The following is a 15,379-nucleotide window of genomic DNA, read 5'->3' on the forward strand; positions in this document are numbered from 1 at the left end:
GTGGCTCTTTAGTGGGAAATGTGCGGCAGAGATTACTCATGCACTTCCACTTGTGCAAGTTCCTCATTTGCTAAGCTCTCTGAAAATGTAACATCACTTCTTAAGAGCTTGACTTCAGCTCAACATCTATCTGCAAAACAGACCTGATGAAAATGTAAGTAATTTTAACTTCCATAAGAAACGCATGGATAAGTCAAATATTAAGAATAAAACAGCAAGATTTATTTCATAAGAGTTAACGCTTGTCTCACTGGGCTTTACATCGATCACTATATATTTGAAAATTTTGACAGGAAATTGAAAACAGATCCACAGATGATGATTGAGAGGGAGAATTCTTTTAAATCATTAACAAAGGTAGTTAATTGTGTTTTTGATATTGCTCTACAGTCATTACTTAATTCAAAATCATTAAAAATAAAACCGCAAACAAGTTCATCAAATCTTTGTTGGTGTTTGTTAAAGAAATTAATTTCCTGTTTTTCCTTTTTTTATCATATTTCATGTTCTGCATTCTGTTAGATACAGACAGGGTGTTGTCACTTTTATGAAATGTGTAACAAACAGCTATTTTAAGCTAATCAGCGAATGTTTCTTCCCCATTTTAGAAAGAACCACATTTTTTATCTCTATAGTACAGTACACACACACTGATCAAACTTTAATAAAAGGTCTGTCGAATCCGCTAGAATTGTTTTGTTATTAATTTAATTGTTCAAATTTGGTTTAGCAAGAAACTATTTTCAATGTCGTAATCTATTACTTTTTGTCCTTAGTGTGATAAATAAGTGCACTGAATCCTAGAGCTGCTGACACATCACATACAACCCATTAAATTAAAATTGGATAGGATTTAGTTAAAAATTTTAAGGGGCTCACTTTTCCACCAGGATAATGATTAAAAAATGTGCAGGTTCAACTTAAAGTAATGTCGATCTGAGAACCTAAATGTCACATTTGGCACTGGTCTTCAAATAAATCTTGCTCTAAAGATCATTTTGCTTTAGGGATGAAATGAATCAAACACATGAACTGTTTCATCTGTAAACTCCTGACTGTTTTAGACTCGAGTTTCTGCATCTCCTGACAAACAAAGATGGTGGGAATTCTGAATATCCTTGTCATTGCCTGTCTGCTGCGAGGTGAGTTAGAGTTTATCTATATATGGATCAATGACTCCTGTACAAAAATAACAAAAGGTGCAAAAAGTAATATAACAGCAGTTAAATTACTTCACTATTGTAAACTATCCTCCCTCAAGATTTGTATCTTGTGTTTCAGGTGCCCTGTGTGGAGAGTTTAAGGTCATAATACCACAGACTATAGAGGTTGTTAGTGGATCCTGTGTGACCATCCCCTGCTCCTTTGATGTGACAGACCAGTTTGTATCAAAGCTAGATAACACATGTAAAGCACGATGGAGAAAAGATGGAGTTACTGTGTTTGATAGCAGCCAGCCACAAACAACTACAAACAACGGACAACTGACAGGAGACTTGACCAAAAAAGACTGCACCACAACCCTGAACAACATACAACCTGTTGACAACAACAAAAAATATTCCTTCAGACTGGACTGCGACGGCCTGGGATATGATTTTTCTGAAAAAATCTCTTTTTCAGTCAGAGGTAGGTTTTAAAATCCATTTACTTACACTTCATTCTCTTCCCTTGTGGAACTGCTTTGATCTTATGTTGCATTTATTATTTTGGCAAACAGTTTAACAAATATAGAGAAAATTGATTGTTTATTCAGTGACTGGTCAAAATGTACCTTCCCACCAGCTGATCCACTCAGACCGACTCTGACTCCGTCCACACTGGAGGTGAAGGAGGGAACCTCAGTGAGTTTGACGTGCTCTGCTCCAGCTCCCTGTCTGTCTCACCCTCCAAATCTGACATGGACCCCCGGCCTGGGTGACAGTCAGGAGACACTGCAGGAGAATCAGGACAAAACTAAAGTCCAGACCTCTGTTGTCAACTTCACTGCTTCTCTTCACCTCCATCATGGAAAGACCATCTCCTGTACTGCCACCTACAACAAACAAGATGGCAGCACTGAGTCAGCTGTTAGCACAAGTTTAACAGCTAATATTTCATGTGAGTTCATTTGTCACATTAACATTCTGTAGCACCGTCAAATTTAGACATAAGTGAATTTTTCACCGGGTTAGCCAGGCGGGGCAAGTGAAAATCTTGGAGTGGCACACCAAAACCAAAAAGCCTTAACTGAATTTCAGGAATTCGCCTCATGTTGTTGTAGCATACTGTAGCTACAGGCTGGCTGAAAACTGAACCAATATGGAGAGTTGAGGAATCACAGTGATATTGGTTTCTTATTTTACAGTCAATAAAACAAATGATCAGAAGTGCATAGAGCAAAACCAGCACAGTTCACATTTTTAGTTTCGCAACACTCCTGTTTTAATGTATCGTGTATCTGTACATGTTAGGCAACTGATTATTCTTCAAGTAGGCTTGTTGGCTTTTTCTTACAAAGAGAAAAAAACAGCTTCAATTTGACGGATTATATTGATCGTAGGAACAAAACATTTACCAAGAACAAGTCTTTTCAACTTTAGGGGACACTTGTGGGTACAGAACCCCATTTTCATTCAAATATTTTGAGGTGAGAGTTTAAGGGAACCCTTGGTTGCCTCGCAAAAATTAAGCCCAACTTTAGAGTGATATTTAGCCCCTTCCCTTCGCCAACATGGCTGGCATTAATGGATGGTAACAATGGATGCCTTATAATGTCTAGTTTCACAAGATACCACTACCTTCGCTCTGGCTTAAAGAATAAGCCCACCACAGCCTCTTAAAGACAATAATATTGGCTTCCAAATATTTTCACCAAGGGGACCAGCACCTATTACAGAGAGGCCATGCTCGAACTCCCCCCTTGAGGGCACCTCTGTTAGGATAGAAAACAAACAAGAACCATTGAACAAAATGCATTTGCAAGCACAAACTTTACACACTGAATTTAAACAAATGTAGACACAAAAACCTTGACCTTTTTACCTTTATTACTGCAAACTTAACTTCCCTAACACAAATCAGCTCTTCTCTTTGGTGTCCACTCCTCACAGTTGCTCCAGAGATTCTGCCCTCTTCTAACTGCACCAAAGCTGGAGCCCAACTTAACTGTTCCTGTGAGACTGTGGGAAACCCTTCTCCCACTTTAATATGGTATTTGGACGGGTCACCTGTCAATAACTCAGACAATTTGACCATCACCTATGAGCCTCCAAATGACACGGGCCTGAGGAGCATCATCACTGTGAACCAACCACAGGAGAGGGATCTTTCCACTTTGCTCTGCCGCACCTCTAACTCTCTGGGATCTGCTACTCACCACTTTTGTGCCTACTGCCTCAAGCCTGAACAAGGTTGCAGAGAATGTCAAGGTCTGTTTTTGTGACGAAAACAAGTTTTATTGATTAGTTGTAAACTGTCACCATCTCTTGAAATACTGATGGACTTGATCTGGAAGACATCACCACACTTCTATTTCTGCACAGTATATCTGTTTAGTGTTTTTGTTTTTCAGTTTCCAGACTAGGCTCCCAACAGTTTTGCATACTGTAGTGGAAATGCATGCAAGGGATGTGTCGGTTAGTTACAAGCTTGGTTTCAGCTTCTAGCTTCATCCCTCATGCTTTGGTGGGTTTGTCAAACTTACAAACCCAAACTAAACATATTGATTACTAATAACATTAACATTTATAAGATAATCACAGTCTTGTTGTTTCAACCTGCAGTACTACTCCTAAGACTACATAATGATGAATTAAAGAGATAAAATAAAGGCCCATGTTTAAACTACTGATAACAAATATAAATGAATCACTTAACATTTTATTCATCTTCTGTAATACTTTTATATACTGTACCAATATGTGATGTAATACATTATAATTTAAGACTTGTGTTTAATATGCCTATAAATACAACTCATTCTTCATGTATGTCCAAGTGTATACGTCATTGAAATGAAAAACCCAATATATTTATGCTTCTGACTGACCACCATACTCTTCTGTTCTCTCTCATACAGAATGTCCACGTGGAGTTACGTTTCCAGTCTTCATCATCACTGTTGGTGTTTTATCAGCAGCACTATTCTGTGCTCTTCTGTTTGCTATCAGGTAGGTAACAGCTTGGGACAACATGTATGTACTACTAATAGGGCTGGCAAAAATAACGTGTTAATTTCCATTAATTAATCACAGAAAAAATAATGCGGTCAAAAAATGAACGCCAATTAATCACATTTCGTGGTGCCCTTTGACCCGGTGCATCATTGACGGCTACAGTGGGTTTGTCACATGATGGAGGCAGACGAGACGATGCTGCTTGGCCCCATGAATAGAACATTTATATTTAAAAAACACCCAGATGGAACTGTTGCTAGGAGCACTGTTGGAATATTTGTATTACCAGAGAACTGCAAGCCTGAAATATCACCTCAACACAAAGCATTTAGCAGCGAAGCCTGAGGCCTGAGCTTGCACAGCCTCTGATGTCAGTGCTAGCAGCCAGCCTTGTCAAGGTTGGGTTTCCATCCAAATGTAGTGCAAATTTTAACCAAATTTTCAGAAAATCAGCAAAATAAAATGTAAATGTACGTTCTTTTCCATCCACTTCTGTTATGTCAATATTGGGAGTTAGTTCATTGAGACGTCATTAAAAGAGGGGCAGTCAATCCTTGAACTAAGGAAGACCATGGATTTAATAACTGACAACACACCAGACAATAGAAATAGAGTTTTGAACAACTAATATTACAGCTCTGTGCTCTTGGAAGAGTTCTGGTAACAGACCTCTGTGCATAAGCATGTTATAAGCTAACAAAGACAGCTTTCAGTGGCCAATGCAATGACGATACATCGTGACTGTACTGTACATCATCATTTATTGGCTGAATTTGTTTCCACTGGACATTTACCTTGCAATACACCAAGGATTTTATTATTTTGTAGAGCTCGGGGGACTGGCTGCCGTACTCCTAAAAAGAGTCAGAGCACAGGTGACACCAGCCCAGCTGTGATGAGTCAAGGCCTGACAACTGAAAATGGAAATAAGGTACGGACCATTTCCTAATTTGGGAAACAATAATCTAACAGAACATCTTTACCACTTGTGGGTTTTTTGTTTAATTTCAGGTGTCCTGCACATCAGAAGAGGATATTTATGTCAACACCGATATGATGAAAAAGTCAGATATGCCAAACGCTCATCTAGCACATCAACAGGTTGCCAGTAAAAGCTCAGACAAGACGAATGAGGCAAACAGTGATGTGTTTTACTCTAGTGTGATCTGGAAGAGCAAGGAGAAGAAGGGAGAATGCTCTGGAGGCAGGGGCCCGTCTGGTAGCTCCTATCTGGAAGAGGAGAGGTGCATGGAGGGAGGCATGCGCACAAATTATGTGAGCAATGCAGTGGAGATGGGGAGTCTATATGACAACACTAGAAAAGATGTAAAGGAGGCTGTGTATAGTGAATATGCCCAGGTTCATTTTAGAGACACAAATGTGATGTAATGCATGTGCCATTACTACAGCTGTTTTTACTGCGGCATTGCTACATTGTATTTGATATTATTGGCTATTATTTATTCAGTAGAAGTTTATCATGCATTAGTATTATCTTCTCAATGCAGATGTAGCCAGTTTAAAGAGTTTTCAGTTAAAGGAACAGTGTGTTAGATTAAGGGGGATTTAGTAGCATCTAGTGGTGAAGATTGCAAATTGCAACCAGCTGAAACTTCTCCTGGTTATTTATTTTTAGTTTTGATTGTTCAGGAGGTTTTTACAAGGAGCCAAATTATCCGGAGAGGTCTCTTCCTCTCCAAAACAATCGGTCCAGGTGATTTAAATCGATTACAACCCTGAGTAAAACAGTTCCATGTGACAAATCAGTGTTTCTCCAGCATAGGTCAGCATATCGCAGATGGGCTGCTCGCCCAGCACCTGCTAATGTGTCTTCAGTGTCCTCGTTTTTCTCTGATAACTTAATGTGTGCTCACCTTATTTGTGATCCAGATGTTCAGGAGGTTTTTACTGTGAATCGAGTTGTGCACAGAGGTCTCTTCTTGTCCAATACAAATGGACCTGGTGATTTAAACCAGTAAACACATTGAATAAAGAAGTTTCATGTAACAAATCAGTGTTTCTCTGATGCTGTTCGGCTCATAAGGGATGGACCAACTTTTTCTCTGATAACTAAAGATCTACATGTTCAGGAGGTTTTACCAGGAGCCAAATTATCCAGAGGTCTCTTGCTCTCAAAAAACAGTGTGATTTAAACTGCTCAAAACATTTAATAAAATGCTTTCACATTAAAAAAAGATTTGTGTTTTTCCTTTTTCGTCGCAGAATGACTGCTAACTGCAGTGGCTGACACAAAACTGAGAATGGCTTTATATAGAGCCATTCCCAGTTTTGTGTCTATGTAGTTTTCAGTTTTTGCCAATATATCATCCTAAACTCTACAGACTGGACCTTTAAACGAAAATGAAAATCACTCACCAAGTAACCTCACCTGACACTCCTTTGAGAGGTTACTGCCTCCACAGAGAGGGAAAGGAAACACAGTTGCCTCAGCAAAGACAGCTCTCTGAAGTTACTGACCAAAGAGGAAGATAAACAATCTCCTGCTCAGTGTTGCAACATATGAACAGGCTGCCATCTAGTGTCAGTTACTGATCATTTCTTCCTTTGTCAGCACACTAGGAAATTATCTCACAGGGGGGTCAAACAGGTCTCTGGATTACTGCAAACTTTGTGGAAGGGCTTCAGGCCTACCTGGACTGGACAGAGAGGATTCATGCTGAGTGGGACCACATAGACCCAGTGAAGAATGCATATGCTCTGCAGTCAGTGGCAGGAGAGGTAGAGGAAGGAGACTGGAAGTGAAGCAGCTGCAGACATAGTGAGAGTTGGCTCAGTCGTCCGCGGATCTGATTGGAGAAAAATCACCATAAGTTATGCAGTTTTTTTTCTGTGCGGCATACGCAACTCCCGCTTACAGAAACAATCTGCTACTGCCAAAACCAAATACATGAATTGTAGTAGCTGCAAAAATAAAGTTTAAATTCTTGTATAAATTTTAAGAATGGTCTTTAACAGTAACTAAAACCAACCAGACACGTTTTTTTTACTGTAACTTTCATGTTGCTACCGCTGATCCACTTAGATTTGAGTTTTGCCTTTATGAAATGAATAAATCCAGCAACAGCACCAGCTGAATTTTACAAATGTTTTCTTTGTCTCAAAGACACGTCTGAACAAGTGACATTGTAAATATACAAGGATTGGTGATGTCGGCCAGACTTAAATTATAATAAAATGTATGTGTTGCAACTCATAATGTAATAATGGCTCATAATGTAATAACTTAAATGTAATAAAAGTTCATAATGTAATAATCGGCTCATAATGTAATAAAATCATGAGCACATAACGTAATAACGGCTTTGCGCATAATGTAATAATGTAATAACCTATTACATTATGAGCCTTACTGGCGTCGCTCATAATGTAATAACAGCTCATAATGTAATAACAGTTCATATTGTAATAACAGCTCATAATGTAATAACAGTTCATAATGTAATAACAGCTCATAATGTAATAATGGCTCATACTGTGAGAAAACTGCTGCATTATCATCATTTTTACATCTTAAAGGTGCAAATAAAGCAAACGGCATGGGTTTCAGCGCATAGTAAACTAAATTAGTGAAATCAAGAATTATTTAATTGTAATTGCATTCTCACATTTTATTATGTAAGATGTATTAAGTTGAGCCACCAGGTGGCACCCGTGTTAGGTATTTTGGGCCTTTGAGAATGCCATGCTCATTTCCACTGTCTGATTGTTGCAGGTAAGCAGTTGGTGGAAAGTTTAAATATTATGACGGATGAAGACTGCTGCATAAGTATCAGTAGGTTATACAGAGTGGCTGGACGCAATAGTGGCCTTGCGTCCAATATCAGGCAGCTCTTCAGCCAAAATGCCAGGTGGATTACAGTCTGGATCGTGACTAAACACATATCCTTTGGATGGGTCCATATTAAAGACATTCATTGGAAGAAGTAAAGTTTTCTTTAAAAAAAATAAATAAATAAAAAAACCTCGTTAAGCCTTGATCTGAGTGAACACTGACACAGTCACTGACAAATGGAGCGCCCTGGACTTGATTTTTGTTGGCAACTATGATTTATTGTTATGTATTATTTATGCATATTGTTTAGTTCAATTTATTTGGACTTATGTTTTTACTTGGGTGTCCTGACAGGCTGTGTTTACATTTTAAGAACTTTTGAGCTGGTCCATTGTTATTACATGGTTCTAAAACGCTCTTCTCATTCTTGCACAAGTTCCAAAATAAAGTAAATTGAATGAATATGTTACGCTGCTATCATGTATTTAACGTAAGTANGAACTTTTGAGCTGGTCCATTGTTATTACATGGTTCTAAAACGCTCTTCTCATTCTTGCACAAGTTCCAAAATAAAGTAAATTGAATGAATATGTTACGCTGCTGTCATGTATTTAACATAAGTAGTAGGAAAACAATGCTTATTAAAAGTCTTTATTAAATTGGCATTAAGACCAACAATAAAATAACAGCAACATTTTGACTGGAAGGTCTTCACTAGGTTGTATGGAAGGAGAGAGTGTTCACTTACTTATTTGAAAAGACCAATCTTAAATGTGTTTTTATTGTAGAAGTTATTGTGTCCTGCATTTATTGTAGCAATAGTAAACAAAGGAAATGCTCTTTTAAACTACATGAACTACAGTCCCCCTCCTTCTTCCCTAATCCACCCTCTTCTCCAGCTGACTTTTGAGTTGGTTACTGTCGCACCATCTATAAACAAATCATAGTCAAACACAAACACAGACGGCAGTAGCTCAGTCCATACGGACTTGGGTTGGGAACCGGAGGGTCGCCTGTTCACCTCCTGGGCACTGCCGAGGTGCCCTTGAGAAAGGCCTTAAGCAAGGTATTGAACCCCCCAACCGCTCGGGGTGCCTGACCAAAGGGCAGCTCCCTCACTCTGACATCTCTCCACTTTGTGCATGTACAGGTCCTGTTTGTGCACGTTTGTGTCTTCTGGACCTGTGTGTAATTGACAAGCAATGTGAAAACATTGAATTTCCCCTCAGGGGGATTAATAAAGTACAATAAAACTTAAAACTTAAAATAAAACTTAGATCTCTGCCCTTAAGTGCACTCTCGTTGTCAGTGTGTGAAATTTTGACCTAAAAATGATGATAATGCAACACTTTTTCTCACAATGTGAGCTGTTATTACATTTAACTGAACGGTACATTCTGACAGCACTCCACATTTATGAAAGGTCAAGTTTGTGCAAGAGTGCGCTCCGGCACTGGGAATGAGTGTTCCTGAATGTACCACTCGCACAAGAATCATTGCGTTCTCGTTACCTTAGAATCAGCTTTTTATATATACATAGGAAGCGGGTACCTGTCCACGGAAATTGCCATGTTGCACCGCCATGTTTGTACAGAAGCCCAGGACAGACAAACCAAACATTGGCTCTATATAAAGCCATTCTCAGTTTTGTGTCAGCCACTGCAGTTAGCAGTCATTCTGCGACGAAAAAGGAAAAACACAAATCTTTTTTTAATTTGAAAGCATTTTATTAAATGTTTTGAGCAGTTTAAATCACACTGTTTTTTGAGAGCAAGAGACCTCTGGATAATTTGGCTCCTGGTAAAACCTCCTGAACATGTAGATCTTTAGTTATCAGAGAAAAAGTTGGTCCATCCCTTATGAGCCGAACAGCATCAGAGAAACACTGATTTGTTACATGAAACTTCTTTATTCAATGTGTTTACTGGTTTAAATCACCAGGTCCATTTGTATTGGACAAGAAGAGACCTCTGTGCACAACTCGATTCACAGTAAAAACCTCCTGAACATCTGGATCACAAATAAGGTGAGCACACATTAAGTTATCAGAGAAAAACGAGGACACTGAAGACACATTAGCAGGTGCTGGGCGAGCAGCCCATCTGCGATATGCTGACCTATGCTGGAGAAACACTGATTTGTCACATGGAACTGTTTTACTCAGGGTTGTAATCGATTTAAATCACCTGGACCGATTGTTTTGGAGAGGAAGAGACCTCTCCGGATAATTTGGCTCCTTGTAAAAACCTCCTGAACAATCAAAACTAAAAATAAATAACCAGGAGAAGTTTCAGCTGGTTGCAATTTGCAATCTTCACCACTAGATGCTACTAAATCCCCCTTAATCTAACACACTGTTCCTTTAACTGAAAACTCTTTAAACTGGCTACATCTGCATTGAGAAGATAATACTAATGCATGATAAACTTCTACTGAATAAATAATAGCCAATAATATCAAATACAATGTAGCAATGCCGCAGTAAAAACAGCTGTAGTAATGGCACATGCATTACATCACATTTGTGTCTCTAAAATGAACCTGGGCATATTCACTATACACAGCCTCCTTTACATCTTTTCTAGTGTTGTCATATAGACTCCCCATCTCCACTGCATTGCTCACATAATTTGTGCGCATGCCTCCCTCCATGCACCTCTCCTCTTCCAGATAGGAGCTACCAGACGGGCCCCTGCCTCCAGAGCATTCTCCCTTCTTCTCCTTGCTCTTCCAGATCACACTAGAGTAAAACACATCACTGTTTGCCTCATTCGTCTTGTCTGAGCTTTTACTGGCAACCTGTTGATGTGCTAGATGAGCGTTTGGCATATCTGACTTTTTCATCATATCGGTGTTGACATAAATATCCTCTTCTGATGTGCAGGACACCTGAAATTAAACAAAAAACCCACAAGTGGTAAAGATGTTCTGTTAGATTATTGTTTCCCAAATTAGGAAATGGTCCGTACCTTATTTCCATTTTCAGTTGTCAGGCCTTGACTCATCACAGCTGGGCTGGTGTCACCTGTGCTCTGACTCTTTTTAGGAGTACGGCAGCCAGTCCCCCGAGCTCTACAAAATAATAAAATCCTTGGTGTATTGCAAGGTAAATGTCCAGTGGAAACAAATTCAGCCAATAAATGATGATGTACAGTACAGTCACGATGTATCGTCATTGCATTGGCCACTGAAAGCTGTCTTTGTTAGCTTATAACATGCTTATGCACAGAGGTCTGTTACCAGAACTCTTCCAAGAGCACAGAGCTGTAATATTAGTTGTTCAAAACTCTATTTCTATTGTCTGGTGTGTTGTCAGTTATTAAATCCATGGTCTTCCTTAGTTCAAGGATTGACTGCCCCTCTTTTAATGACGTCTCAATGAACTAACTCCCAATATTGACATAACAGAAGTGGATGGAAAAGAACGTACATTTACATTTTATTTTGCTGATTTTCTGAAAATTTGGTTAAAATTTGCACTACATTTGGATGGAAACCCAACCTTGACAAGGCTGGCTGCTAGCACTGACATCAGAGGCTGTGCAAGCTCAGGCCTCAGGCTTCGCTGCTAAATGCTTTGTGTTGAGGTGATATTTCAGGCTTGCAGTTCTCTGGTAATACAAATATTCCAACAGTGCTCCTAGCAACAGTTCCATCTGGGTGTTTTTTAAATATAAATGTTCTATTCATGGGGCCAAGCAGCATCGTCTCGTCTGCCTCCATCATGTGACAAACCCACTGTAGCCGTCAATGATGCACCGGGTCAAAGGGCACCACGAAATGTGATTAATTGGCGTTCATTTTTTGACCGCATTATTTTTTCTGTGATTAATTAATGGAAATTAACACGTTATTTTTGCCAGCCCTATTAGTAGTACATACATGTTGTCCCAAGCTGTTACCTACCTGATAGCAAACAGAAGAGCACAGAATAGTGCTGCTGATAAAACACCAACAGTGATGATGAAGACTGGAAACGTAACTCCACGTGGACATTCTGTATGAGAGAGAACAGAAGAGTATGGTGGTCAGTCAGAAGCATAAATATATTGGGTTTTTCATTTCAATGACGTATACACTTGGACATACATGAAGAATGAGTTGTATTTATAGGCATATTAAACACAAGTCTTAAATTATAATGTATTACATCACATATTGGTACAGTATATAAAAGTATTACAGAAGATGAATAAAATGTTAAGTGATTCATTTATATTTGTTATCAGTAGTTTAAACATGGGCCTTTATTTTATCTCTTTAATTCATCATTATGTAGTCTTAGGAGTAGTACTGCAGGTTGAAACAACAAGACTGTGATTATCTTATAAATGTTAATGTTATTAGTAATCAATATGTTTAGTTTGGGTTTGTAAGTTTGACAAACCCACCAAAGCATGAGGGATGAAGCTAGAAGCTGAAACCAAGCTTGTAACTAACCGACACATCCCTTGCATGCATTTCCACTACAGTATGCAAAACTGTTGGGAGCCTAGTCTGGAAACTGAAAAACAAAAACACTAAACAGATATACTGTGCAGAAATAGAAGTGTGGTGATGTCTTCCAGATCAAGTCCATCAGTATTTCAAGAGATGGTGACAGTTTACAACTAATCAATAAAACTTGTTTTCGTCACAAAAACAGACCTTGACATTCTCTGCAACCTTGTTCAGGCTTGAGGCAGTAGGCACAAAAGTGGTGAGTAGCAGATCCCAGAGAGTTAGAGGTGCGGCAGAGCAAAGTGGAAAGATCCCTCTCCTGTGGTTGGTTCACAGTGATGATGCTCCTCAGGCCCGTGTCATTTGGAGGCTCATAGGTGATGGTCAAATTGTCTGAGTTATTGACAGGTGACCCGTCCAAATACCATATTAAAGTGGGAGAAGGGTTTCCCACAGTCTCACAGGAACAGTTAAGTTGGGCTCCAGCTTTGGTGCAGTTAGAAGAGGGCAGAATCTCTGGAGCAGCTGTGAGGAGTGGACACCAAAGAGAAGAGCTGAGTTGTGTTAGGGAAGTTAAGTTTGCAGTAATATAGGAAAAGATGTCTCGCTATAAAAAATGGTAAACATTTAATGGAAGTTACATTTTTTTATGTTAAAATTTGTTTACATCTTACAGCTATTGTAAAGGTGGTTTGATAGTAAAATGTATAGGGTTTGCGCTTGTAAATACATTTTGTTTCATTGCTTTTGTTTGTTTTATTTCCTAATATGCGCCCCGGTCATGGCCTCCCTGTAAATGGCTTTTTGGTTTTGGTGTGCCACCCCAAGATTTTCACTTGCCCCGTCTGGCTAAAATTCACTTGTGTCTAAATTTTATGATGCTACAGATCAATGTTAATGTGGCAAATTAACTCACCTGAAATATTAGCTGTCAAACTTGTGCTAACAGCTGACTCAGCGCTGCCATCTTGTTTGTTGTAGGTGGCAGTACAGGAGATTGTCTTTCCATGATGGAGGTGAGAAGCAGTGAAGTTGACAACAGAGGTCTGGACTTTAGTTTTGTCCTGATTCTCCTGCAGTGTCTCCTGACTGTCACCCAGGCCGGGGGTCCATGTCAGATTTGGAGGGTGAGACAGACAGGGAGCTGGAGCAGAGCACGTCAAACTCACTGGGGTTCCCTCCTTCACCTCCAGTGTGGATGGAGTCAAAGTCGGTCTGAGTGGATCAGCTGGTGGGAAGGTACATTTTGACCAGTCACTGAATAAACAATCATATCTCTATATTTTTATACTATTTGCAAAAACAATCAATGCAAAATATGATTAAAGCAGGTCTGCAAGGGAAGGGGAGTTAAGTGTAAGTAAATGGATTTTAAAACCTACCTCTGACTGAAATAGAGGTTGCATTGGGAAAATTATAACTCAGGCCGTTGCATTCCAGTCTGAAGGTATACTTTTTGTTGTTGTCAACAGTTTGTATGTTGTTCAGGGTTGTGGTGCAGTCTTTTTTGGTCAAGTCTCCTGTCAGTTGTCCGTTGTTTGTAGTTGTTTGTCGCTGGCTGCTATCAAACACAAACACTCTATCTTTTTTCCATCGTGCTTTACATGTGTTATCTAGCTTTGATACAAACTCGTCTGGCACGTCAAAGGAGCAGGGGATGGTCACACAGGATCCACTAACAACCTCTATAGTCTGTGGTATTATGACCTTAAACTCTCCACACAGGGCACCTGAAACACAAGATACAAATGTTTGAATAAGAGCAAGTGAATAATTTTAATGAGGATTTTTATACTGTTTACTGGTTGCCTTAGCGCTATACCTTTTTCTTAGAATAAGTCAATGATGACTGTAAAGATTGTGCCTTGTGCCCACAGTAGTTTTTTCCCCAGATCTTCAGATTAAAACCTGTCATATTAAAGTAAAAATAAAACCAGCTGGACGCTTTTGTTGCTCACTTATCATTAATTTTCTGCAGTATATATTACAGGTACTGTTGCATTGTGGTGTGAATGTTTGACTTGAATACTTGATTCAAACATGACTAAACGACTCACCTTGCAGCAGACAGCCAATGAGAAGGAGAGTCAGAGCTGCAGCCATCTTTGTGTGTCAGGAGAGGTAGAAACTCTGGAGATTTTACATAGAACAATTTACATAGAACAATTCACATTACTGTGTTTAATCTCTAATTATTTCAGGTTTATATAGTAGGTTGCTGATGGAGAAATGTTTTGCTGTCTCTTCTTCCTCTTTTACATCAATGCGGAAAAGGCTCAATTTCTTTTTTTTCTGAGCCACTTAAACTCAATCAAGCCCTTCATTGATCAAATAAATAACTCATTCATAATTTAAATACACTTCTTGCAAATTTTCCAATCTTTTATGAAACATTTCCAACAAAGGGTAAATCCAGTTTGGTATTTCTGCTGACTCTGAGAGATTTGCAAAAACAAATAATTGCATGTCACACACTTTGTAATATTTAGTTTAACATTGCCACAACAACCTGCTTTTTAAAGACGCAGAGGATGAAATGATAAAAAGGAAAAACAGGAAGCTATATGTGAAAGGCAAAGGTTGCAAACATCCAGTGTTATTTCCTTATTTTCTATTTATTGCAAAGCTGTAATTTGTTTTAGGCAACTAAGATATTCAACAGTAACATGTCCAAATGACAGCTTAAAGGTTTTAAATACAAAGTTTTTCATCTTTAACAAAGTGCATTGTTTTTTAAGTCAAGTGAACAAATGTTTATGTTAAAGTTTTTCATCGTATTCAAAGATCAGTTTAAATCATTTGATATGTGTCGTTTTTCATCGTATTCAAAGATCAGTTTAAATCATTTGATATGTGTCATTTAACAAGTTTCCATTACTTACATTTTCCTCAGGTGTTTCAAACAGACAGATGAAAGATGTTTGGACAAGTGAAGTTCCTCAGAAGTTGTGCGGCTTTTTCAGTCTGCAAGACTTAAAAATGAGGAAGT

At 38.8% G+C, this 15,379-nt stretch overlaps 2 protein-coding genes across 2 annotated transcripts in view; one reads left to right on the forward strand and one right to left on the reverse strand.

The window, feature by feature from the left end:
• Positions 1–100: 100 nt before the first annotated feature.
• The window catches only part of LOC126391818 (sialic acid-binding Ig-like lectin 13), a 38,903-nt gene continuing 23,624 nt past the window's right edge, over positions 101–15,379 (forward strand). The window contains exons 1-4 of the mRNA XM_050046774.1: positions 101–154; positions 1,065–1,142; positions 1,282–1,629; positions 1,786–2,100. Coding sequence (XP_049902731.1) covers positions 1,097–1,142; positions 1,282–1,629; positions 1,786–2,100 — 709 coding nt within the window. The 5' untranslated portion in view covers positions 101–154; positions 1,065–1,096. The remainder of the gene's footprint in view (positions 155–1,064; positions 1,143–1,281; positions 1,630–1,785; positions 2,101–15,379) is intronic.
• LOC126391811 (myelin-associated glycoprotein-like) overlaps positions 9,745–15,379 on the reverse strand; it is a 14,327-nt gene continuing 8,692 nt past the window's right edge. Inside the window, exons 5-10 of the mRNA XM_050046759.1 lie at positions 13,773–14,120; positions 13,307–13,618; positions 12,598–12,915; positions 11,857–11,947; positions 10,920–11,022; positions 9,745–10,839 (exon numbers count right to left, since the gene is read on the reverse strand). Coding sequence (XP_049902716.1) covers positions 10,462–10,839; positions 10,920–11,022; positions 11,857–11,947; positions 12,598–12,915; positions 13,307–13,618; positions 13,773–14,120 — 1,550 coding nt within the window. The 3' untranslated portion in view covers positions 9,745–10,461. The remainder of the gene's footprint in view (positions 10,840–10,919; positions 11,023–11,856; positions 11,948–12,597; positions 12,916–13,306; positions 13,619–13,772; positions 14,121–15,379) is intronic.

Source organism: Epinephelus moara, chromosome 6, assembly GCF_006386435.1.
Source record: "Epinephelus moara isolate mb chromosome 6, YSFRI_EMoa_1.0, whole genome shotgun sequence".
NCBI classification, from domain to species: domain Eukaryota; kingdom Metazoa; phylum Chordata; class Actinopteri; order Perciformes; family Serranidae; genus Epinephelus; species Epinephelus moara.